The sequence below is a fragment of the Globicephala melas genome, chromosome 18, assembly GCF_963455315.2.
Source record: "Globicephala melas chromosome 18, mGloMel1.2, whole genome shotgun sequence".
Lineage (NCBI taxonomy): Eukaryota > Metazoa > Chordata > Mammalia > Artiodactyla > Delphinidae > Globicephala > Globicephala melas.
This window is the reverse complement of record NC_083331.1, coordinates 64,541,998-64,568,818: the sequence shown is the minus strand read 5'-3', so window position 1 is coordinate 64,568,818 and position 26,821 is coordinate 64,541,998. Positions and strand designations below refer to the sequence as shown.

The 26,821-nt window shown below is 45.4% G+C and overlaps 1 protein-coding gene across 1 annotated transcript in view; it reads right to left on the bottom strand.

Moving 5' to 3' along the window:
• Positions 1 to 26,821, bottom strand: part of LOC115853301 (ATP-binding cassette sub-family C member 4-like) — a 166,779-nt gene that overhangs the window by 82,867 nt on the left and 57,091 nt on the right. The window contains 9 exon segments of the mRNA XM_060287854.1: positions 9,381 to 9,527; positions 10,443 to 10,647; positions 11,828 to 11,885; positions 12,176 to 12,213; positions 13,014 to 13,154; positions 14,497 to 14,706; positions 18,200 to 18,296; positions 24,693 to 24,779; positions 25,007 to 25,101. Coding sequence (XP_060143837.1) covers positions 9,381 to 9,527; positions 10,443 to 10,647; positions 11,828 to 11,885; positions 12,176 to 12,213; positions 13,014 to 13,154; positions 14,497 to 14,706; positions 18,200 to 18,296; positions 24,693 to 24,779; positions 25,007 to 25,101 — 1,078 coding nt within the window.

The window sequence follows — 26,821 nt, the reverse complement described above, 5'->3', positions numbered from 1 at the left end:
CCACCAAGTTCTGGTACTCAGCAGCAAGAGGCCTTTAGGCAACTAAGCAACATCTCCACCTACATCCCAACACCCTGTCCAATAATAGTTTTTAAATGTCTACTGATATGTTACAATGGATCAATTACTCCTCTTTACTTCTTAAGGGCCTGGAGTTTATAAGGTAAAACTATCAGGTATCAAATATTTAACCCAAATAAGTGCCAAGATTCATCCTGAATATAAAACTAAATCCCAGGGAAACGTATTAGGTGTTTGACAGTTTCTCTTCCTTGACTGACAGACAACAGAACTTGGAAGCTTGGATAGTCTGGTTCCGTGAACCACAGCTTCCACAGAGCCAACATATGTGGTTTTCTCTTCATGACATCCCATACCAGAACCAAAGCCGACCATAAATAACCTAGTCCAAATTCCACTTTTGAAAATAAGCTACAGGGAAGCGTTCAATTTAATCTACCACTAAAGAGTAGATTAAATAGATTTAATCTATTGACTAAAGAGTAAATAATTCATGACCCCTAAACCTTCTGGGCTAACTAGGCCTGTGTTTGCAGTACTTATTTTGGCTTGTATTTCCTTGAAGGAATGAAGTCCCACTAATAGATACAGGAGGGGGAGGCAAGACAACACTGATGTGCCGGCTGCTCTAAGATTAGTGACCTTGAAGATTTAAACTTGGTCCCAAATCCTTGAATAACAACTCAGCGTCTGGAGAAGCCTACAGGTCTTGAACATGAAGAGCCTGGTTAACTGGTCACCAGCACTCAGAGGCTGTGATAACAGACATCCAGTCCCACTTAATGCTCCCACCTTTATGGCTGTAGTTTTCACATTAACTGACAAAGTGGAGGGACTTCACAGCTGTTATAGCATGTACTCCTCCAATTGCTTTCTCTCCACGGCTTCGTAAGACGAGATCTGTGTGGGCCTCTGCAGTTCACCATCCTGTGCTCCACACGGGGCCTGGACTAAACAACATGTGCTGAATAAATCCACACAAGATGCTGCCCTCAACAGTCTCATGTAATCCTCACGACAGTCTTGTGAAACAGGAGGGGCAGCAGTTATTCCCATTTCGCAGGAGAGGAAGTTCCCAGACACCACGTAGTCAGTGTCACGAAGACTCATTAGGCACTGACCACGTTCTCAGCACTGTGACTATATGAACCTGCTTAATGTCTACAATATTAAGATATAGATAAGGTAGGTGTGAGTAGTATCCCCGTTTTACAGATAAGAAAACCGAGAAACAGAGAATTTAAGTAACTAGCACGTAAGTATTAACATAACTATAACCAGCTATCACTATTAGTAACCAGAACAAGGACTGAACTCAGGCAGTTGGCTCCAGAGTCCATAGTTTTACGGTACATGGGCCTCTCACTGTTGTGGCCTCTCCCGTTGCAGAGCACAGGGTCCGGACGCACAGGCTCCAGACACACAGGCTCCACGGCCATGGCTCATGGGCCCAGCCGCTCCGCGGCATGTGGGATCCTCCCGGACCAGGGCATGAACCCGTGTCCCCTGCATCGGCAGGCGGACTCTCAACCACTGCGCCACCAGGGAAGCCCCAGAGTCCATACTTTTAAACCAAGGCAGACAACATCCTGCCTTGAGATGTGCGTGTCCAAGAGTATCTATCTGCTTTGGCCTCGGTCACGCAGCTAGTTGATGGCCAGGCCAAGGCCACTCCCATCTTCCTTCCAGCCCACATCCCTGCCTTGACAGTTGCTATCAATCATCACCTGCAAAAACAAAGCCACTCTGGGCCTTATCACGAGTCTAAACAACTGAACAGAGTGGGCATGTATGCTGCTGAACGAACTCTTCACAGGAACCCAGGTCAGGAGGCTACCTTCCGAAGCAAGACAGGTGGAAGGCCTCAGGGTGGAGGAAGCAACCAGTGGGAAACCTAGAGGGACACTCAGATCAAGAAACTTACTACCGAAGACCCACCTGCTACATGCCACAAAGCCTCTTACGTGTCACCAAAAGTCCACGGTACAACTATAGAGCTAATTTTATTGAAGAGGATATTTACATTTTACCAATCTTATATCTTAATTCATTTTTTATTACCATTTTATTTATTTTTTTAACGTCAGAACGTACGAATTTAATGAATTTAACATCATCCTATTCCTTAGGCTACCCCGTACTTAAAGGCCCTGATTCTAAGCTCCGGTTGGCAGCTTCCTCCACAACGGTATCTTGTTCTTCTCTGAAAGTGGAGTCCAAACCCTATCATCTCCAGGCAGCTTCCAAATCTAGCATCATTCCGTGAACTTCCCGAAGACGTTCTATTTACCCTTTTCTCCTAGGATGGCAGGCGCGTCACACCATGGCTTCTCTCCTTCTGCGGATGCAGAGCTTCTCCCAGACCAAGATGCTGCTCAATCAGTTCTCAGGCCGCTCTCTGCACAGTGCTTGGTGTATGGTAAACGGTCACTGAAGGTTTTATTTTTAATTGGGGTATAGTTGTTTTACAAGGTTGTATTAGTTTCTACCATACAGAGAAGTAGAGTTCTCTGTGCTATACAACAGGTTCTTATTAGTTATCTACTTTATACATATTAGTGTCAATCCCAACCTCCCAATTCATCCCACCCTCTCCCCGCCCCCCGCTTTACCCCCTTGGTGTCCATACGTTCGTTCTCTACATCTGTGTCTCTATTTCTGCCTTGCAAACCAGTTCATCTGTATCATTTTTCTAGATTCCTCATATATGCTTTAATATATATTTGTTTGTCTCTTTCTGATTTGCTTCACACTGTATAACAGCCTCTAGGTCCATCCACACAAATGACCCAATTTCATTCCTTTTTATGACTGAGTAGTATTCCACTGTATATATGTACCACATCTTCTTTATCCATTCGTCTGTCGATGGACACTTAGGTTGCTTCCATGACCTGGATATTGTAAAGAGTGCTGCAATGAACATTGGGGTGCATGTGTCTTTGTGAATTACGGTTTTCTCTGGGTATATACCCAGTAGTGGGATTGCTGGGTCATATGGTAATTCTATTTTTAGTTTTTTAAGGAACCTCAATACTGTTCTCCATAGTGGCTGTATCAATTTACATTCTTACCAACAGTGCAAGAGGGTTCCCTTTTCACCACACCCTCTCCAGCATTTGTTGTTTGTAGATTTTCTGATGATGCCCATTCTAACTAGTGTGAGGTGATACCTCATTGTACTTTTGATTTGCATTTCTCTAATAATTAGTGATGTTGAGCAGCTTTTCATGTGCCTCTTGGCCATCTGTATGTCTTCTTTGCAGAAATGTCTACTTAGGTCTTCATCCCATTTTTTGATTGGGTTGTTTGTTGTTTTGATATTGAGCTGCATGAGCCGTTTATATATTTTGGAGATTAATCCTTTGTCCATTGGTTCGTTTGCAAATATTTTCTCCCATCCTGAGGGTTGTTTTTTAGTCTTGTTTATAGCTTTTTGTGCTGTGCAAAAGCTTTTCAGTTTCATTAGCTTCCATTTGTTTATTTTTCTTTTATTTCCATTATTCTAGGAGGTGGGTCAAAAAAAATCTTGCTGTGATTTATGTCAAAGAGTGTTCTTCCTATGTTTTCCTGTAAGAATTTTATAGTGTCTGGTCTCACATTTAGGTCTCTAATCCATTCTGAGTATATTTTTGTGTATGGTGTTAGGGTGTGTTCTAATTTAATTCTTTAACATGTAGCTGTCCAATTTTCCCAGCACCACTTACTGAAGAGACTGTATTTTCTCCATTGTCCATCCTTGCCTCCTTTGTCATAGATTAGTTGACCATAGGTGCATGGGTTTATCTCTGGGCTTTCTATCCTGTTCCATTGATCTATATTTCTGTTTTTGTACCAGTACCATATTGTCTTGATTACTGTAGCTTTGTAGTATAGTCTGAAGTCAGGGAGTCTGATTCCTCCAGCTCCATTTTTTCCCCTCAAGATTGCTTTGGCTATGTGGGGTCTTTTTTGTCTCCATATAAACTTTAAGATGTTTTGTTCTAGTTCTGTAAAAAATGCCCTTGGTGGGCTTCCCTGGTGGTGCAGTGGTTGAGAATCTGCCTGCCAATGCAGGGGACACGGGTTCGAGCCCTGGTCTGGGAAGATCCCACATGCCACGGAGCAGCTAAGCCCATGCGCCACAACTACTGAGCCTGTGCATCTGGAGCCTGTGCTCCGCAACAGGAGAGGCCGCAACAGTGAGAGGCCCGTGCACCGCGATGAAGAGTGGCCCCCACTCGCCGCAACTAGAGAAAGCCCTCGCATAGAAATGAAGACCCAATGCAGCCAAATAAATAAATAAATAAATAAAATACATTTATTTTAAAAAAATGCCATTGGTAATTTGATAGGGATTGCACTGAATCTGTAGATTGCTTTTGGTAGTACAGTCATTTTCACAATATTGATTCTTCCAATCCAAGAACATGGTATATCTCTCCATCTGTTTGTGTCATCTTTGATTTCTTTAATCAGTGTCTTATAGTTTTCTGAGTACAGGTCTTTTACCTCCTTAGGTAGGTTTATTCCTAGGTATTTTATTCTTTTCATTGCAATGGTGAATCGGATTGTTTCTTTAATTTCTCTTTCTGATCTTTTGTTGTTGGTGTATAGGAATGCAAGAAATCTCTATGCATTAATTTTGTATCCTGCAACTTTACCAAATTCATTGCTTAGCTCTAGTAGTTTTCTGGTGGCATCTTTAGGACTTTCTATGTATAGTATCATGACATCTGCAAACAGTGACAGTTTTACTTCTTCTTTCCAATTTGTATTCCTTTTATTTCTTTTTCTTCTCTGATTGCCGTTGCTAGGATTTCCAAAACTATGTTGAATAATAGTGGCAAGAGTGGACATCCTTGTCTTGTTCCTGATCTTAGAGAAAATGCTTTCAGCTTTTCCCCATTAGTATGATTGCTGGCTGTAGGTTTGTCATATATGGCCTTTATTATGTTGAGGTAGGTTCCCTCTATGCCCACTTTCTGGAGAGTTTTTATCATAAATGGGTGTTGGATTTTGTCAAAAGCTTTTTCTGCATCTACTGAGATGATCATATGGTTTTTATACTTCAATTTGTTAATATGGTGTATTACATTGATTGATTTGCATATATTGAAGAATCTTCGCATCCCTGGGATAAATCCCACTTGACACAGTGTATGATCCTTTTAATGTGTTGTTGGATTCTGTTTGCTAGTATTTTGTTGAGGATTTTTGCATCTATATTCATCAGTGATATTGGTCTGTAATTTTCTTTTTTTATAGTATCTTTGGTTTTGGTATCAGGGTGATGGTGGCCTTGTAGAATGAGTTTGGGAGTGTTCCTTCCTCTGCAACTTTTTTGGAAGAGTTTGAGAAGGATGGGTGTTAGCTCTTCTCTAAATGTTTGATAGAATTCACCTGGGAAGCCCCCTGGTCCTGGACTTTTGTTTGTTGGAAGATTTTTAATCACAGTTTCAATTTCATTACTTGTGATTGGTCTGTTCATATTTTCTATTTCTTCCTGGTTCAGTCTTGGAAGGTTATACCTTTCCAAGAATTTGTCCATTTCATCCAGGTTGCCCATTTTATTGGCACAGAGTTGCCTGTAGTAGTCTCTTATGATGCTTTGTATTTCTGTGGTGTCCATTGTAACTTCTCCTTTTTCATTTCTAATTTTATTGATTTGAGTCCTCTCCCTCTTTTTCTTGATGAGTCTGGCTAAACATTTATCAATTTTGTTTATCTTCTCAAAGAACCAGCTTTTAGCTTCATTGATCTTTGTTACTGTTTTCTTTGTTTCTATTTCATTTACTTCTGCTCTGATCTTTATGATTTCTTTCCTTCTATTAACTTTGGGTTTTGTTTGTTCTTCTTTCTCTAGTTCCTTTAGGTGTAAGGTTAGGTTGTTTGAGATTTTTCATGTTTCTTGCAGTAGAATTGTATTGCTATAAACTTCCCTCTTCAAACTGCTTTTGCTGCATCCCATAGGTTTTGGATCATCATGTTTTCATTGTAATTTGTCTCTAGGTATTTTTTGAATTCCTCTTGAATTTCTTTAGTGATTTCTTGGTTATTTAGTAGCATATTGTTAAGCCTCCATTTGTTCATATTCATTATGGTCTTCTTCCTGTAATTTATTTCTAATTTCATAGCACTGTGGTCAGAAAAGATGCTCGATACGATTTCGATTTTCTTAAATTTACTGAGGCTTGATTTGTGACCCAAGATGTGATCTATCCTGGAGAATGTTCCATGTGCACTTGAGAAAGTGTAATCTGCTGTTTTCGGATGGAATATCCCATAAATATCAATTAAATCTATCTGGTCTATTGTGTCATTTAAAGCCTGTGTTTCCTTATTAATTTTCTGTCTTGATGATCTGTCCATTGGTGTAAGTGAGGTGTTAAAGTCCCCACTATTATTGTGTTACTGTCGATTTCCTCTTTTATAGCTGTTAGCATTTGCCTTATGTATTGAGGTGCTCCTATGTTGGGTGCATATATATTTATAATTGTTATACCTTCTTGGATTGATCCCTTGATCATTATATAGGGTCCTTCCTTGTCTCTTGTAACATTTTTTATTTTAAAGTCTATTCTATCTGATATGAGTATTGCTACTCCAGCTTTCTTGTGATTTCCACTTGCATGGAATATCTTTTTCCATCCCCTCACTTTCAGTCTGTATGTGTCCCTAGGTCTGAAGTGGGTCTCTTATAGACAGAATATATACTGTCTACAGTCTTGTTTTTGTATCCATTTTATGAGCCTGTGTCTTTTGGTTGGAGCATTTAACCCATTCACATTTAAAGTAATTGCCAATATGTATGTTTCTATTACCATTTTCTTAATTTTGGGCGGTTTGTTTTTGTAGATCCTTTTCTTCTCTTGTGTTTCCCACTTAGCATTTGTTGTAGAGCTGGTTTGGTGGTGCTGACTTCTCTTAGCTTTTGCTTGTTTGTAACACTTCTGATTTCTCTGTCGAATCTGAATGAGATCCTTGCTGGGTAGAGTATTCTTGGTTGAAGTTCTTCCCTTTCATCACTTTAAATATATCGTGCCACTCCCTCTTGGCTTGCAGAGTTTCTGTTGAGAAATCAGCTGTTAACCTTACGGGAGTTCCCTTGTATGTTATTTGTCATTTTTCCCTTGCTGCTTTTAATAATTTTTCTTTGTCTTTAATTTTTGTCCGTTTGATTACTATGTGTCTCGGCATGTTTCTGCTTGGGTTTATCCTGCTTGGGACTCTCTGCGCTTCCTGGACTTGGGTGGCTATTTCCTTTCCCATGCTAGGGAAGTTTTCTTTTTTTTTTTCTTTTTGCGGTACGCGGGCCTCTCACTGTTGTGGCCTCTCCCATTGCGGAGCACAGGCTCCGGATGTGCAGGCTCAGTGGCCATGGCTCACGGGCCCAGCTGCTCCGCAGCATGTGGGATCTTCCCAGACCGGGGCACAAACCCGTATCCCCTGCATCGGCAGGCAGATTCTCAACCACTGCGCCACCAGGGAAGCCCTAGGGAAGTTTTTGACTATAATCTCTTTGAACATTTTCTCAGGCCCTTTCCCCCTCTCTTCTTCCTCTGGGCCCCCTATAATGCAAATGTTGGTGTGTTTAATGTTGTCCCAGAGGTCTCTTAGGCCGTCTTCATTTCTCTTTTCTTTATTCTGTTCCGCAGCAGTGATTCCCACCATTCTGTCTTCCAGGTCACTTATCCGTTCTTCTGCATCAGTTATTCTACTATTGATTCCTTCTAGTGTGTTTTTCATCTGTTATTGTATTGTTCATCTCTGTTTGTTTGCTCTTTAATTCTTCTAGGTCTTTGTTAAATATTTCTTGCATCTTCTCAATCGTTGCCTCCATTCTTTTTCCGAGATCCTGGATCATCTTCACTACCATTATTCTGAATTCTTTTTCTGGAAGGTTGCCTATCTCCACTTCATTTAGCTGTTTCTCTGGGGTTTTATCTTGTTCCTTCATCTCGGATATAGTCCTCTGCCTTTTCATTTTGTCTACATTTCTGTGATTGTGGTTTTCGTTCCACAGGCTGCTCTTGCTTCTGCTGTCTGCCCTCTGGTGGATGAGGCTATCTAAGAGGCTTGTGCAAGTTTCCTGATGGGAGGGACTGGTGGTGGGTAGAGCTGGCTGTTGCTCTGGTGGGCAGAGCTCAGTAAAACTTTAATCTGCTTGTCTGCTGATTGGCGGGGCTGAGTTCCCTCCCTGCTGGTTGTTTGGCCTGAGACGACCCAGCGCTGAAGACTACAGGCTTTTTGGTGGGGCTAATGGCAGACTCCGGGAGGGCTCTCACCAATGAGTACTTCCCAGAACTTCTGCTGCCAGTGCCCTTGTCCCCGCAGTGAGCCATAGCCACCCCCTGCCTCTGCAGGAGACCCTCCAACACTAGCAGGTAGGTCTGGTTCAGTCTCCTACGGGGTCACTGCTCCTTCCCCTGGGTCCTGTTGTGCACACTACTTTGTGTGTGCCCTCCAAGTGTGGAGTCTCTGTTTCCCCCATCCCATCAAAGTCCTGCAGTCAAATCCCGCTAGCTTTCAAAGTCTGATTCTCTGGGGATTCCTGCTCCCATTGCTGGACCCCCAGGTTGGGAAGCCTGACGTAGGGCTTAGAACCTTCACTCCAGTGGGTGGACTTCTGTGTTATAGCTGTTCTCCAGTTTGTGAGTTGCTCACCCAGCGGTAATGGGATTTGATTTTACTGTGATTGCGCCCCTCCTACCATCTCACTGTGGCTTCTGTTTTGTCTTTGGATGTGGGGTATCTTTTTTGGTGAGTTCCAGTGTCTTCCTGTCAATGACTGTTCAGCAGTTAGTTGTGATTACGGTGCTCTCACAAGAGGTAGTAAGCACACGACCTTCTACTCTGCCATCTTGAACCACTCTCATTACCATTTTAGGTAAACCTCAAAGTATAGGCACATGTCAGAGCACTGTGACCCCAGAAATGGATGGGAAATGAAAGAAAGAAACACACAGCCTGTCTCGTGTAGAGATTCTTTGTAAGAAGTTCCTTCCGAGGGGACAATCTAGCTTAACACTATGTGACACAGCCAATGTTTTAGCAACTCTTCAACAACTTTGAAACACATCTGTATCGAGTGTAGGGTGTTTCATACACCACACAAAAAATAGATTCCTAAATCATTCTGCAAAGTGAACGTTCATTTATCTTTCCACATACACATAAATTGGAATAAAAGCTTATATGATCTTAAATTCAGATTTTCTCTGGTAGGAAAAAAATATCAGTAAAGCTTTTTGTACAAGATGGATCAACGTGCACAGTGATTTTCTCCCAAGAATCTCCTCCAATTTCAAATATCAAATGTAATCAGGCACTAAATGCATTAACAAGACATATGCTGAGAAACTTGGCGTCCGACTTACCTATTGGATTTCTATCAAAGAACAATACCGGAGCTCTCAAAATGGACTCCAACATTTTGTTGTGCCAAATTTGTGAAGAATTAACAAGAACGCAGAATATCAACAGAGATCTTGTGATGCCAAAAAGGACAGTACCTACAGTTAGAACTGAAATAAAGAAACATCATTCAGCACAAGATCTCTGCCTTTCCTTCCATGATGCTAAAGCATGGCAGGCAGTTTATAAAGATATTATGTATTTTATTCTATAAATATAATTTATATATAAATTCATAAATAGAATATAGAATAAATTTATATATATAATGGATTATTTTTAACAGTTTAATACATTCACAAGATACATTTAAGGAAGAATATAAAAATCACTATGTTCCTCTCATTAAACAGAAACCACATGGGAAAAAAAAATCATGTATAAACCACAATTTCATTCTATGCTTTCCTAATTCAATTACAAGTTCTAATAAAAACTCAGAAGAAAGAAAATTATAAAAAGTAGTTGATGGGCTTCCCTGGTGGTGCAGTGGTTGAGAGTCCACCTGCCGATGCAGGGGACATGGGTTTGTGCCCCGGTCCGGGAAGATCCCACATGCCGTGGAGAGGCTAGGCCCGTGAGCCATGGCCGCTGGGCCTGCGCGTCCGGAGCAAAAATTCACATAAAAAGTAGTTGATCTTCCTTTTTCCGTATTTCAAATCTTATTAATTAAAACATGTCCCATAATCTAAAATTGAGGAATGCTTTGGTACCATCATGAATTAACAGGGAACAGGAGAAATGATTTACCGTTTCCTTGTAAATGGTAAATTTACATCGAAATTTAATTCCACATAAAGTAGTTAATTCCATGCCCAAGTAGCTTTAAAGAGTATGAAAACATCACATTAAGTTGCAAGCAGAAAATCTCTTAAATAACTGAATTGCAAGAAAATACAAATTATATTTTAACATGACATAATTAAATGAGCAACTAATCTCTAAGTGTTTTATAGAAATGTGAAGCATTTGGAAATGAACATAATCACTTAAACTTATATTTTATTAACAACATAAATCAGTACCTGCTATGCATATAAAAATTAAAATAGGGCTTCCTTGGTGGCGCAGTGGTTGAGAGTCTGCCTGCCAATGCAGGGGACACAGGTTCGTGCCCCAGTCCGGGAAGATCCCACATGCTGCGGAGCGGCTGCGCCCGTGAGCCATGGTCGCTGAGCCTGTGTCTGGAGCCTGTGCTCCGCAAGGGGAGAGGCCACAACAGTGAGAGGCCTGCATACCGCAAAAAAAAAAAAAAAAAAAAAAAAAAAAAAAATTAAAATAGCCCTACATCTCTTGAACTGACAATGCTAAAGACAGTGGACATAACTTCTATAATAAATATTCCATCAAGTACTTTTTTTCTCCCCTCCAGCTGACACATCGCTTATTTCAACTCTGAAAGCTGCTCAAATTCCTGAATTCCATCAACATGCATTTGCCTTAGCCCATCATCCTATGTGAATGTATAACAGATTCCCTTTCTTCTTCAAGTTCCCATAGTCCACCAATTCAGAAGGTAAACAACTAATGGATTTAGGTTTCTTAGCAAGAGATCAACACAATAAACACCGAATTTCAATGAGTGGGTTCTCTGCAGAAAGTTTGTATGAGGGTTTCCCATGGGAATATTTAATATTTTAGATGAGTATTTCCTCTAAAAAGTATGTAACACTACATATATTCTAAGCACTCTTTTGAAAGCAGAGAGCCGTGTTAATATTAGTCTAGCAAGCCAGATGGTAAATTAATCACACAGTTGCGGACACGATAACATTGTAATTTCAAGGTAAGAAAAGAGAAGCAATCCTAGTTCCCAGACACTGGATTTCTCCCTGCTTAGCTTCCCTCTTAAGTAATTAGTGAAGCCCAAGAGATGAGCGGTATGGTGAAAAGGGGCTTTGCCTACCTGTGAGGAAATAATGCTTTTGTTTGGGGGCCCTTGCTGCCAAAGGATTCATCCAAGTTCAATAAAAGCCAGGTTTTATTCAGACAGAATTGGAACAATCTGAACCACACGGTGGGGATCTGTTTCTAATCCTCTTGCCCATCCATCTAATGAAATAAGATTTAGCTAAAGCAACTTACTAGAATAGACAATAGCCACACACTTCCATAGTGGCTGATTTTCTGAATGTGCAATCCTGGTTTAACTTCCAAAATCCAGTACAGAGCAAATTAAGAGTCTTCACTTAACCTCTTTGTTCTAGTAGATTTTTAAAATAATCATTCTAACTAATTCACAGAGTAAATGCAACTCAGACTCTTAACCCGCTAAGACATTACTAAATTACTCCTGGAAGCCCTAGTTGCTCACACAGGCTCATTGTAAGCACCTCAGACTCTTGTATAATAGACCAGATTACTCGATTTCACCTGAACAAACTGTAAAGTACCAGTTAGGATCAGGCACCTCAATCAGGTTTCCTTTTCCATACACCATGGCATACAGTGTACTCTGTCCACTCGCCCTGTGGAACAGGGAAGAAAAAAAATATTGTGCTACGGATAGAATTTAGATAAATAACCAAAAAAACCCCTCAATTTGGAAGATGCGTTTTATGCTGGAAAATGGTTCCCAGCTCACAAGGCCCTGTGTCCATCTACCTTATAAAGACTGAGTTTGAATCATGACAGCAGGGAAACTACGTGAGGATCAGAAGAGGGGGCTGAACAAGCCCCACCTCTCCCCCGACTCTGTGGGAAACTGCGGCTTCTTCTTGATTTTACAACACTTTGGGTCAGACCAGGAATCACTCACCAGTATGAAAGCCACCAATCCTGAAGGACGTAGGCAACCTGGAGCAGGAACAACAATCACTCAAACACTGACATGACTGACCCCCTCAAAATCCCACTCACTAGAATGGGCGATGGAAAGGCTCCAGAGAACGGAGGCGGTCCTTCCAGCTCAGGTCAGGGCAAGCCCCACACCCCAGAGAACCACAGGTCAGGGAAGGGCATGTGACATTTTAAAATCTCTAAAAGACATCCTTTCTTTCCTAAAAGCTCTCTATCATGCCTATGTAATACCAGAAAGCCTCACTTACTTTGCTCCGCACAGATAACGCATTTCAATGCAAATCCAAGTGGACTGCAAAATGCAGTAGTAATAGTGTAAATGTCAGGATTTTTTGAAGGAAAAACGCTTGACAGGTACTGTGACGGTCAGTTTTCTGTGTCAGCTTGGCCAGGCCAGTCTCCAGTGATTCAACCAAACACTCGGCTAGATGTTGCTGTGAAGGTATTTTGTAGATGTGGTTCACATCTACAGTCAGTCAACTTAAGTAAAGGAGATCACCCTCAACAATGTGGTGGGCCTCATCCAGGCAGTCAACGGCCTTAACAGGAAAACCTGAGGATTCTTGGAAAAGGAAGAAATTCTCCCTCAAGACTGCAGGGTCAGCGGCCTGAATCAGCCCACAGGCCTGCCTTACTGATTTCATATTCACGCAGCTAGATCCCACAGTCTCATGAGTCAATTCTTTGAAATAAATCTCTTAATACACATATTAAAAATAATAATAAAATAAATACAGTATAAATAGTACATATATATCAAGTTGAGGGCACAAACCACAATAAATGTCCTTACTTACCTGAGCTGCGATGTTTACCAGAAGAAGGAAAGTGATGGTAAGCCAGTGAGCACCGGCTGTGAAGTAATTCATGTAGGTCTTAAAGTGAACTCTTCCCTCCGAATAGCTCTCCAGTGGTAGTGTAACCTGTATATGCTCAGTCTGCGAGGCAAAAATGACAGTGAGAGACAAAATTTTAAATAATGAACCCCCGAATTCTAGAAGTTCAACAATTCGCTCCATTGCAAAGCTGTGGAAAAACAGACACATCTCATACGCTGGTAGGAGTGCAAGATGGTCCATCTCCTACAGAGAAGGATGCGGAACTATCTAGCAAAACCAGGCATGCATTCACCCTTGGACCCAGCCATCCTATTCCTAGGAATCTATTAGAAACAAGGAAACATCATTTGCACAAAGTTATTCACTGTTGGGTGGCTTTGCTTTAAACCGATCACGGCCCTCAGCACACACACAACATACCTGATTCAAATATAAATGCAGAAGCTTGTTCCAAAACAACACACTAAATGACATGGCGCTAGTGTATCCCTCTAGATTATTTGTGTCACTCAAAGATGGAAACATAAAACATACTTGGGGCTCAAGATACTAGCCAAATACAGTAAACTGAGTTCACACGGTGAGCTGGAGACATGTGAGTTTGGATAGCAGGGGAGCAGCATATGATCAGAATCCACCTGGTTCCTGAATTTCAGAGAGGGATTCCTGAGTTTGGAATGTGCGGGACTAATCTAAATACTTATCAGAATCATCCAGGATCCTGGGTTTGAATAGTGAGGGTTTGGATATCGAGGAACACCTGTGTATGTTTTTAAGGGAGATCTAGTGCCTTTCTGTCTGGAGGACTTAGAATGCATTATAGAGTCACAGGAGCCAAGGATGTCCTGGGCTCTGTGCTGGCCACTGGGATTGAAGGTGGATAAGATGCGGTTTGGTCTTGAATGGTCAGAAAGGAAGATGGGAACTAATTCCAAACTGTCTGTTGTGTGTCAGGTCCTTTGCACAGGCTACCTCTGGCCCATCACAGACCACCTGACAAGGGGGCAAAATAATACCATGAGTCACCTACAGTGCCAGTTAACACACAGAAAGGAGCTGATTTAATCTGGGCCACAGCAGGACTCCATGTAAGGAGGTCTTAACATTACGCCTCTAGATGCATAAAGGAAGCCAGGAGCCAGCAGAGCAAGGAGGATGTAACTATGGTAAACTGAAGAGTTCTCCTATCAGTGTGAGCCACATACACCCAGAAATTCATAGCAGCACACCCACTACTGATCTCCATAAGATTCTCCATCCTACACCCAAGGGAGAACCCCATTCAGGGAGCAATTTAATTCTACCAATTCCGTGGAATAAGGCCTTGGAAACTTAGGATCTACTTTGAGACAAACAAAGATGTCATGAGCAGAGCAGACTGAAGGTCCATAGGTCCACCAAGAGTGGACAGACCAGGGCGTTTGCAGGATGAGAAACTCACATCTTGGTCCTCTGGAGCGGCACCTTGCAGCGAGGGTCTGGAAGACTGTTGAGACCAAACTGAGGACTCAGAGGTCTGATTCCTCAGAGTGGGAGTTCCTGGAACTGGAGACAGTTCAGCCTGCTCGTTCACCTTCTTTAAAAGGATATCTTCAAAATCTACCCCAGATTTCGGAAATGTAGTGTAAGTCCCCTTTTGCACTATCTTGCCCTAAAAGAAAGAATTTGAGAGGAATACATTTGCATTCGATAATACTAATCTATTCTAAATACTAATCAAGAAAAGTTAACTGGTCTTAAATTATGATTTTCCAAAGAAAATGATCCTTAGGTTTGGAATTCTGGTTGACGAACCTACTCCAACTCGAAGCAGAACTGAGCATCCAGATCTCTGCCAAACCCTGTGTTAGGTACTGGGGGAGGTGAAAGAGACGTGTGCTCGTGTGTTAAAAACGGAGGCCATTGACGTAACTACCGCGGGCACTTCGGAATCAAAAAGCACAGAGGCTGGTGATATTATCAACACAGTCTGTTTAGACAACACGGAAATTGAAAGAAGCCTCACGTGACAAGCAGGATTTAAAAAAACAGTCAATTGGGAAGGATATTCCAGGAAAGAAACTTAAGACTGACCCAGAGGTGGGCATGAGCGCATCTGCATAGGTAAGGGTCACTCATCAGATCTTCGCTGACCACTGTCATAGTATCACGGGCCCTGCTGAGACGAGCGATGTGGGAACCAGCCCTGGACGGAGAACCCACGAGCTGCGTCTACATGGTCTTCACAACTGCCCCACAAACACAGGAAGTTCCCAACTGAAAATTCAATATTCCAGCTGATGAAACAGCTCATAAACAAGGAGGCCATGAGACCGGGGTGGCTCTAATGCCTTGGCAGCCCGTGCCAGCAAACCAAAACCTAAGCCAGAATTGATCACACCCATCACAAGCAGTCAACCAGGCTTCCCCACATCAGGCAGCTGCTTACGCTACAGCCGATCTCATCGTTTTCTTTGAACACGTGTGACACATCATTGCAGTTTCCCTCCCTTACAAAGTTATATAAAATAACGTGCAGATGTTTTCACTATTTTCTGACCCCATGAAACAAGACTCAGCTGATTCACTCAGTAGCAAACAAAATATTGGGCAAAACCCCAGGATGAAAAACTAATTAAAGTAGGGTATGTCTGGTTAAGACAGGTCAGGTAAAGAAGGTGGCCCACGACCCCAGCTGGTACCCCTCTCGTTCTATCCCCTGAGGTGGTCCACTAGGAGAAGCCCAGTGAAGCCTCTGGGTACCACCTGACACTGCAGAATCAGAAAATTATTCACGATACACTGTTTCTTGTTCCACTTGGGAGGTAAAATTCATACACCTTATTTGATGAAATTATCACTTTCCACTTAGTATCTGTAAGATGCACAAGGAAACAACTAATAGTACAAAGACAGCAATTTTACTGGGCAGCCAATCACTGATAATTCTGAGGGGACGAGAGAGCAGTCATCCCCTCTCTGCTGTGAGAGAGGGACCAGACAAACAGTAAGGATGGACCCCAACTCACCCAGGGGTGCTCACCAGTGGACAAATGGTTGTTCTGATAGTAGTAAAATTGAGGGTAGTGTCCTCAAAAGAAGCAATAAGGGGTCCCTAAAACATCCAGGGACTGGCTGAATAGGTTATTCTGCCCACTGATTCGTGCTCATAATAGTGCCAGTGCTGGGGTTTTATACACTAGTATCACCCCCTCTGCGCGTGAAATCCACTGCTCTCAAGTTTGAGAGATGAGCCCCCCATTCCTGGAGGAGTAGAGGAGAGCTGACCATGGAACTGCTACTACAGAGGTAGAGGTTCTGCATTTTAATTTAATATCTTACTTGGAGCAGAAATTCATTTGATGAGTCAGGAAGTTTACCAAGGGCCTGTTGGAACAGACGGTGGTTAAGGATGGAGGTGCTCAGGCACAGAGGCAAACAAGCCGAGGAGTGAAGCATCAAACCACCACCAAGTCCAAAAAATTCTCACTAATCTCCAGTCCACCCCTAACCATGCTAGGAGCTGCGGGTTGAATGGCGCCCCCCCTCCAAAATAAAGATACGTTCAAGCTATAAACATGACACCTGTAAAGGACCTTATTTGGAAATAGGGTCTTTGCAGATGTAATCAAGTTAAGATGAGGTCATATTGAGTAGGGTGGCCCTAAATCCAATATGACTGATGTCCTTCTGAGAAGAGCAGAGACTCAGACAGACATGGGGACAATGGCCACGTGACATCAGAGGCAGAGACTACAGTCCTGCAGCTGTAAGCCAAGGAACCCCAAGGAAGGCCGGTGAAGCCCAGAGGCTGGAAGGGAGGATTCTCCCCTAGAGCCTTCAGGGAGCGCACGGCCCTGCCAGCACCTTGATTTGGGACTTGCAGCCTCCAGAGCAGTGAGAAGATACATTTCTGTTGCTTTACGCTGCCCAGTTTGCAGTACTTTGTTATGGCAGCTCCTGAAACTGACACACTAGCCTGAGCCCACACCTCTGTCTTCTCAACTGTACTGAGACTTCTAACAGTTTTGCTGTCGCCCCTCCAGCGAACATCAGAGGAATCTTTTTTTTTTTTTTTTTTTTCTGTACGCGGGCCTCTCACCGCTGCGGCCTCTCCCGTTGCGTAGCACAGGCTCCGGACGCGCAGGCCCAGCGGCCATGGCTCACGGGCCCAGCCGCTCCGCGGCATGTGGGATCTTCCCGGACTGGGGCACGAACCCGTGTCCCCTGCATCGGCAGGCGGACTCTCCACCACTGCGCCACCAGGGAAGCCCCAGAGGAATCTTTTAAATCTCACGTCAGACCACATCACTCCCCTGCTCTGGACCGTCCAGTGGCTTCCATCCCACTTCCTGGCCCGCCGCCCACTGCTCAGAGACCAGCGCCCTCCACGGCTCCCTGCACCCTCTCCTCAGACACCCTGGCCTTCCTGCCATTCCTCCAACCTGCCAGCTCAGCTCCTTCCTTAGGACCCCCCCTCCCCCAGGTGCCTGGATGGCCCGCACCTTCATGTCCCTCAGGCCCGAGAGGCACCAGCTCCCCAGAGAGTCAGGATATCAGCCCCACTCCCTCTCTCTTTCATCACATCTGTCCCCATAAGAACAGAAGCCCCACGAAGGCAAGGCCTTGTCCTACCGCCGCACAGGCTCTCACGGGTGTGGGGCAGTGAGACCAGCAACTGGCTAGAGCAGCAGCGTGGGCGTCTCTGACTGGGGTGCTCACCTCCCTTCGGGTGTTAATGGAAGGTACTCTTCAGGCAAAGCAAGCATGACAATCACATGGATACAAACAGGTCTTAGTATCTCTAATTTCCAAATACTAATACTCTTTGACTTAAGTTGTGGAAAGGGGACACAAACAGTTCTAAATAAAATAGCATCGTTACCCTTAATAAATTTCACTAGAACAGTGATAATTCAGTAACTCTGCAGCAGCACTTTCACATACGTTAGGGTGTATGTGGCCTAGGGTGTAACAGTGACATTTCTACAGGTCTTCGGATTCATCCTCAAAGGCACGAATACCAGCTCTGAGAAGAAGGGGGCATAAAACTGAGGGAGAAGAGGCTGTTTACCATGAACTCAAGGAGAGTGACCTGCTGGGAGGTGTGGCCTTCCACACACCTGAGTGCTAGCAAGTTCCACAGGCTTCTAGAAGCCACTTACATCTTTCAATACCAGAATCTGACTTGCAGCTTTTAGGTACTGCGACTGATGAGTCCCTAGTATTGCGATCTTCTGATACAAGGCTTGACAAACACACCTACAAATGTAAAAGGTACAGCGTGCAAAAGCACGTTAGTGGGGTACAGCGTGCAAAAGCACGTTAGTGGGGTGCTCCAAGCTGAAAACCTGTATTTGGAAACATAATGAGACAAAGACAACACAGCAGTCAAAGATGTGTAGTTTAAATACCAGTATAAACAATACAAACTGAATATAAATATAAGCCAATGATTCTGACTAGGCCTCAAATTCATTCAGCAGCAAACTTGAATCTAGCTCTGCTAAAAAATTCTAAAAAGCCATCCAGTGAAAGAGGCACCGACAGCTAAGGTTTTTTTCTTTCAAAGACTCAGCTTAACAATTACTTACATGTTTCATAATGAAAAACAACTGAGCAATACTGAGATTCCAAAACTTGACTGAACCAAAACACTATTTTATCACCTTGTGGGAATGGGAGAAGACGGATTTGTGTCATATAAAAATGGGTACATTTTTCTTAGTTTTCTGATTATTTGTGACATATAATGTACATATTAACAACAAAAAAATGAACAGATTCTTGGTAACCTTTGCCAGAACGCATTTTCTAGACACTTCTTCCCAGATAATATTAGATAGAAAATGAATGCTAGCGTGGCCTCCGTCAGTCTCTACGACATTCCCAGTCCCGTCCAGGAAGCAAATCCTTTTTCATTAGGACTGAACACCTTCCAAATATGAAGATGAAAGAACAGAATCCAGACGGCACAAATCACAGTGGAAATTATCCAACAGCTCAAAGACATAGCAATTCTCTATAGCCAAGACCCCTGTGTGGTCAGGCCCCCCGAGATGGCTGTTCTCTTGCTCTCTGTACATCCCCTGCTTGCTCAGTGCCTGTTTCACCTACACCCCAATCACACGACTGACCTTCCTACACACTTGCCCCAGGCCCCAGCTAATGACTGTTCTAGCTTTAGATCAGGACGCTCCACTATGCTTACCAGAGGGGCAGTGAGGGGTGTGCTCCTTCCCTGGTTCCCATGGTAACCGACGAGCCAGCCTGAGGTCAATTCCCCTGTAACTGGTCATCTTCCCTCTCCCCCGCCTCCCCGCCAGGAAGCCAGACTGCTGCCGTGTCCACCACACACGGTGGGGTGTCCATCCAGGACCTTGCTTCAGACATGGAAGCTCGCCGTGGCCACTGAACCATCCGTGTCTCCGTCGCTGACTCCGGGCTCTTTCTTAGGTCTAAGCTGGGCAAACACAGGCCTTGCAGGCTGCGGGGTGCGGCCCAACAAACACCCTCGGTATCCAACCTTACGTGTGTGTTTACAGTAACCCCCCCAGACTGCTCCACGTTTTAAATGCAGACCCCTAGGGGCTCAGCCCCAGGCTCATCCCACAAGGGCCGACGACCCCTCCAGGGAAGCGAGTAGCTGGGTCCGGGGCCCCGGTGACCACAGGCAGGGCTCCAGGCGTGTACCCTGGGTGCCCGAGCCCCTCGCAGAGCAAACCTCAGGGACCTGGGCCACAGCTCAGCCTGCTGAGTGAGCCAGGTGCAGAGTCTGGAGGCAGCAGACTGCAGCTCAGTCCCTCTCACGAGCCTGACAGCGTCGGACAAGCTACTACACCTCAGTGTCTTCATGTCAAACACGGCCAATGACAACTCACCCACATGTTCTGAGAAACCAAACCACCAATCCGCTCAGTACACGTCAGCCCCGCCTGCACTCCTCCTAACCCACGAGCGGTCATGTGCTCTGGACTCAGGACAGAAAAGTCCTAAGGGGACACGCTGGACACTGGGTCTGCGATCAGAAGCGAGAGCTCAGGACGTAGACACATACACCATCGCTCCATTATGTCCAAAGGGATTCATTCTTCCCTTTGACATGTGTTAGTTCAGCTTTCGTACCTAAGTTTCTTAACTGAGTAAACCCGTCTTCAGTCTTAGTACTAAAGCTTTTCATGGAACTGTTTCTCCTTAATTCAAAATTACCCGCCGACAGTCCCTGAAGGTGGATGTTAATCAAATCTAATGGGCTGCCATGTCCAAGACAGAGCTACCCAAGTTTCAGAATGTTTTCTTCCTAACATTCCATCACAGATAAGGTAATATAAATAATTACAATGAAGTGATCAGTTGATGACTTAAATTTTTCCTAAATAATGCGTTTTATCCAGATCTCTAGGAAATACTCTATTTTTCTAGTTTTTAGGATAAAGATTTCCAAGTCATGCCATAAAAATGACTGATTCAGCAACCAGTTGTTAAACTGCTATTCCTATATAAGGGCTGTGTTGATCCTATAATCCTATATATAATCCTATATAAGGGCTGTGTTAAGAGGGGACACACCCCATAGTAGAGGGGATACAAATGAGAAAGACAGAGTCCCACCTTCATTCCTTCAATCAGCAGAGGTGTGTTGAGGTGCGAGGCGCTTGACCTACATCCACAGGTGAGGAAAGCAGACGCTACTCCGCACCGTGAACAGAGGGACACACTGAACAAGTACAGAAAATGCACTGTCGGGCCGTGATGTGTGCTCTGAAGGAAAGCAAGGGGGGCTGCTGTCTTAGATGGGGGTGACACGGGAGCCTATCTGGGGAAACGTCCCTAGAAGAAGGCACAGCAGGTCCAAGGGTCCTGGGACAGAACATGCCCTGCTAAGGCGTCTTCATGCATTCACAGCTTATAGCGGGTGGGGAGGACTGATGAACGGTCAAGTGCAACCCACCGAGGGCTGTGGGAAGACAGAAGGGCACAGGCTCCCCCTGAGGGAACAGGAGGGAAAGGCAGGGGCTCTGGCACAGAGGGAGCAGTATCTACAGACAGACAGGTGTGAGAAAGGGCCCGTCACAAAGCCGGCACGGCTGGAAGGCCGAGTGGGTGTGAGGGCCAGCTGGAAAGGCTGATGGGGGCAGATGGCAAAGGAGCTCGTTCTCCGTCTGAGGACCTGGATCTGCAGCCTGAACATGAGGGGGGTCTGTGAGGGGCTGGAGCAGAGAGGGCGAACTGTGTGGACAGCAGCGAGGGCATCTGACCAGGACAGGCCCGAAGAGCTGGTGACGCAGGAGCCGGGGGCTCTGGCGACATAGGGGTCTCTGAACCAAAACGGGATCCACAGCTGGACACAGGTGAGACTGCATCAGTTCACCTAAGGCTCTAACCTTCTGTAGGTGAGAGAATCCACTTAAGGTTTACAACGTAGAGTTGGAAAACTCACAATGGCTATAGATTCATGACTAAGGGAAACTGTTAATGGCAAGCAGAAGTGCGCTTCGTCCACTTTAATACAAAACACTCCCCATTACTGAGCTTCGACACGACCGCCATCCTTCACAGCACACTGTTCCATCCAATTTTCTAACTCGAGAACATTCTCCAGGTGCTGCCGAGTGACTTCCTAAACTGCCTTCCTGCTCCCTGCCCTAAGTTTTCCCAGAGAATGTGGTTCTGATTAGCAAACAACAGTCTGAACAAGGCTGCTTCTATCAAGTGTACATCCAAGGTCATTACATCCAAAAGGTTGGAAAGGACTTTATAAACACCTCCTGCGCTGGAAAAAGAACTTGGGAGAGGCTCTGTATAAGCCCACGGATCCGTGGCAATCAGAACACCTTCCTCTCTCCTCCCTGTGACATGAATGCAGTGGCCAGCGGAAACCGTTCTTGGAGTGATGGAGAACTTGGGCAGACACACACAGGACTGAGTGACAGACATCTGTGAATGCAGGGCAGGGCGCTGGGAACAGGGAGGCTGAGCTACTCAAGACCCAGGAGGGTGGCAGTGGGGAACCTGTGTCACAGCACTAGTGCCTGTCACTGGACCCGTGACAAGAAACAGACACTTCCCTAAGGGAAAATTCATCAAGTGACGATCAGGAGAGGGTGGGAAAGGCAGTCAGACCAGAGAGCTGGAGGCCATGCCACGTGCCGGCTGCCCTGCTCTTGTGTGCTGAAAGGTTCGATGCTACCGTGCACTTTGTGTGTGTGTGTTAAGATATACGTAACATGGAATTTACCATTTTAACCGTTTTTAAGCGTACACCTCAGTGGCACTAAGTACACTCACGCTGCTGTGCAGCCATCGCTGCGATCCATCTGCAGAGCTCTTTCATCACCTTAACACTAAGCACAGGTACATACTGACTCTGGTGGAACCTGCCCCCGACCCCTGCTTAGGGGACGTGGAATCTCAGCTCCTCGTATCCAGAGCTCAGGGCTGCCTCCCCCGTCTCGTTCTCACACTGCTGCCTCTGCTCAAGTCTCTCTACTTGGCTATTCCGGACGGGCTGTAAATCAATCAAGTCTCCCCAAAGTCACCTGTTGACACCGTAGCTGCAGTACCTTAGAATTTGGTGTCAGGGCCTTTACAGAGGTAACTGTTATTCTTAATTAGGGTGGGGCTAATCCAATCTGACTGGTGTCCTTAGAAGAAGAGACTGAGACGTAAGGACAGAGACACAGGGGTGCATGTGAAGAGAGGAAAGACCAGAGGAAAAGACAGGACACAGTGAGGAGGGTGCCAACAGAAGTCCACACCTTGATCTTGGACTTCTAGCTTCCAGAACTGTGAGAACACTGATTTCTATTGTTTAAGCTCCCCGCCCCCGCATCTGTGACAGCCTGCTATAGACAAGGCTGTGTCCTCAAATGTCATACACATTAAACCTAATCCCCACTGTGAAGGTACTGGAGATGGGGCAGCTGGGAGGTGAACAGGTCATGAGTGTAGAGCCTTCATGAATGGGATTAGTGCCCTCATAAAAGGGACCCACACAGCTCCCTCACCCCTTCCACCACATGAACACACAGGAATCGGGCCCTCACCAGACACCAGATCTGCCAGCACCCTGCCCTCGGGCTTCCCCAGCCTCCAGAACTGTGAGACAAATTTCTGTTATTTATAAACCACCCAGTCTATGGTCTCCTGTGAGAGCAGCCTGGACAGACAGAGCCCTAGCAAACTAACAGAGGGACTGACAGCGAGAATTTCCAAATAGCTTCTCTTTGCTGTAGGACCTGCATTCTCCAGGCGAGGACGTGCCTGCTGTCCTTCTCACAGCCTTGCTTCTTCCTACCTCTACACCTGTGCTTCTACTATTCCTTTAGCAAAAGGAACTGAATCCTATTCTCAGCCTCCACAAACCCTTCCAGCCTGCAGGCCCACAGGGCACTTCCCGCTAAGGCCAGTGCACAGGGAGCTTTCCAACTTCACCTGAAAGCCTACAGCTGCCCACTTCTACTTCCACTTAGCATCTACCATCCTATATCCAAACCCTCTAAACCGCGACTCTGCTGACCTTTCCCAGGCATCTGTCTTAACAAGCTCCATAGAGACAGATTCCTTAGACGCAGAAATGAGAGCTGAACGTCTCGGTCTCCCTTATTCTGCCCCGTGTGGGTCCTTCCCCTCTCCTGGCTCACTGTTCTCCTCTGTAAACTGAGAGGTTTTGAACAATAGCCTCTGTAAGGGCATGGACCTCAGTGCACACAGTAGGACTTTAATAAGTGCAGCTGGAAGGGCTCGTTGGCTTTAACAAGGTGAACAGCAAGGTAACTAACCGTGGGGTAGATGTGGGTGGCGTTTCAGAAAAAGCAAGTTCACGAGGCTTTCGAAGAGGCCAGTCTAGACTCCACAGAGGCCTCAGTCAGCGTGTGTTGGGACACATGATACACAGAAAAGCATCAGAGCTGTTCTGCTTCTGGGGTTCCGTGGCCAAACAAGAGCCACTGACAACAAATTCCAGAAACTCAAAGTGAAAGTCAGGATTTCAGCCAGACTCTAGATACCTAGTTACAAATTCAAGTTAACCGTGCAATGTGGGTCTAAGTATTAATTCTAATAAGCACACATGAAGCAATATTAAATGACTGAAGCCATACTTAGATGTGGAATAACTCATTCTTAAATTCTAGACCGTATTAAGTGTTTCCAAACAGACAGAATAATAAGTGTAAACCAACAAGGCCTTTCCACGGAAGCCCTATGTCAGTACTGGAAACTTCACTTCTGAAGTGCCTTAAACAAATGATGGAGGAAAAGGACCGGCAGCCAAGCACCAGGTTACCAAGTCCTACTCTCCAATTTAAAATCCATACATCATCTTTCTTACTGCTGGGGTCTGGATCCATCGACAGTGTCTGGTTATTAACTGCAAGTAGCAGTTAATAAATCTGCCATCTGTTCCTCAGCTCCCTTAAGCACAGACTCCCCGACTCCACACACTGCAAGCTCCTTCTGCATTTTCCTATCTTGACCCCATCCTCATGCAAAAGTTCTCTAGGACGGATCTGCTGTGGAGGGAAGGGAGGGGGGACAGGGACACCAGGGCAGAATGAGCTGAGTCTCCTGAAGCACACACGCCCTCCTGAGCTCTCTTCCCTGATCTCTGCGGGGTTCTTGGAAAGCAGAAATGATAGAAACCAGGAGCAAACTCACAGCTCGAACAGGTGTCTGCTCACTTCTGCATCTACTGCACTGAGCGGATCGTCCAGGAGGTAGACGTCTGCATCCTGATTCACGGCTCTAGGAAACGTAGAGAGATGTCAGGAGAAGGCCGCTTCAAGCTTCCCGTGTCCCATCTTTGAATCAAGATGGTGTCCAACAAATCATTATTCATTCCAAGAGCCCATGGAAGAGGGCCAAGACCCTGCTTCACACCGGGCCCACCCGGTGAGCGGGGTCTGCGTGCTCACTTCCACTAGGAGCCATGGAGGAGGGAGGGGCAGGAAGGCAACTGAAACGCCATTTACCTGGCGAGGTTGACCCGGGCTTTCTGGCCTCCACTCAGCGTGGTTCCCTGGTCTCCTCTCACGGTTAGGTCTCCATCCTCCAAAAGCTGTAAATCCTACATGGAGACAGAAAAGGGGAAAAAGAGAAAGATTTCAAATGTGTTCTCCTCCTGCCATCCTAACCTTTTTAGCATTAGTTCTTCATACAAGTATTTGATCAAAAGCAATGGGTACATTTCATAGTGACTAAACCGTAACCTTAAACATTTTAAAACACATGTCTCAGGGTTCTTCGTGTGTTTACATTCTGTAGTTTTTCACAGCATTTATGCATTAGGTCATTTTAACAGATACTTATTGAGGATCGACTATATGCCAGGCACTGCTCCGGGCACAAGGAATTCAGCCATGAGGAAACATAGTCCCTAGAGTTGCTTTCCATGGTGGGAGATGGAAAATTAACATGAGTGCAAGTACTAAGGACTAGAAGAAAAAAGAAGCCAACTTAGGGGGATAGGGAGTAAAGGAGGGAAAGTGAGTCACTACTGGGGTCGAGAAGGGCCCTGTTCAGAGGGGGTTGGAGCAGATGTTCTGGAGGGTGAAGGGGCTTACACTGACCTGGAGAGGGTGCTCCGCACAGAGCAATGAGCGAGTACAAAGGCTGTGGGGCAGACGGCCAAGGTGTCCCAGGACAAGCAAGGAGGTCCGGAGAGCAGAAGCAGAGTGAGAATGAGGAGAACAAGGGCAGAGTCAGGGCAGGAGGAGCCCTGGTGTCAGCCCAGTAAAAGGGGGAGGGGAATGGGGGCCTGACACGGTCTGAGGCTTTTATGGAATCACTCCTGCCTCTTTGTGGAGGACAGACAGTAAGGGGGGAGGGTGAGAGAGGATACCAGTTAGGAGGCCACGGCAGTAACCTAGGTGAGAGATGACGGTGGCCAGGACCAGAGTGGGAGAAGTGAGGACGGAGAGACGGCATCACACACTCCACACACACTGGGAAGGTGGAGTCTGTAAGGCCTGCTGATGGGACGGGTGTAGGAGGTAAGAGAAGAGGACTGTGTTGTGTGGGGCGTGAGGAAGCGGAAGAACAGGGTCTCCATTTACTGGGTTGGGGAAGATGGTGGATGCAGGTTTAGGAGACTTCGCTTGTGGATGAGCTGAGATGACCTCTTGGTGATGTCACAGTGCAGCTGGATATGCAAGTGGGAAGGTCTGTGCTAGAGGCCCAAGTGTGAGGGCTGGTGTCCCAGGCTGGTGAAGGCACAGGACTCTTTTTTTTTTTTTTTTTTTTTGCGGTACGCGGGCCTCTCACTGATGCGGCCTCTCCCGTTGTGGAGCACAGGCTCCAGACGCGCAGGCTCAGCGGCCATGGCTCACGGGCCCAGCCGCTCCGCGGCATGTGGGATCCTCCCGGACCGGGGCACGAACCTGTGTTCCCTGCATCGGCAGGCGGACTCTCAACCACTGCGCCACCAGGGAAGCCCACGGGACATTTTTTTAATCAAGGAATAAGTGTGTCTTAAACTGGACATCTTGCTGATCTCGGCCTCAGCTTCCCACTTTCAGAGAAGGGATAACACCTGACCTCTGTCTTCACAGTGATACTTAAGACATACTGACAGAGTGACAGACAAGGTCTATACAAGAAATGGGAGAAGAGCAGGCTGGGCAGGAAAGACAAAAGCGAAGCAAACAGTGTGCTTGAGGGACACCAAGCAGATCAGCTGGACTAAGTAGCTGCCTGTCCGCGGAAGCAAGAAAAACTCAAGTTTAAGAAGGATGTGAAGTTTTGACTTGAGGCTCTGGGAATCTATCAAAAGTTATATTTGAATATTA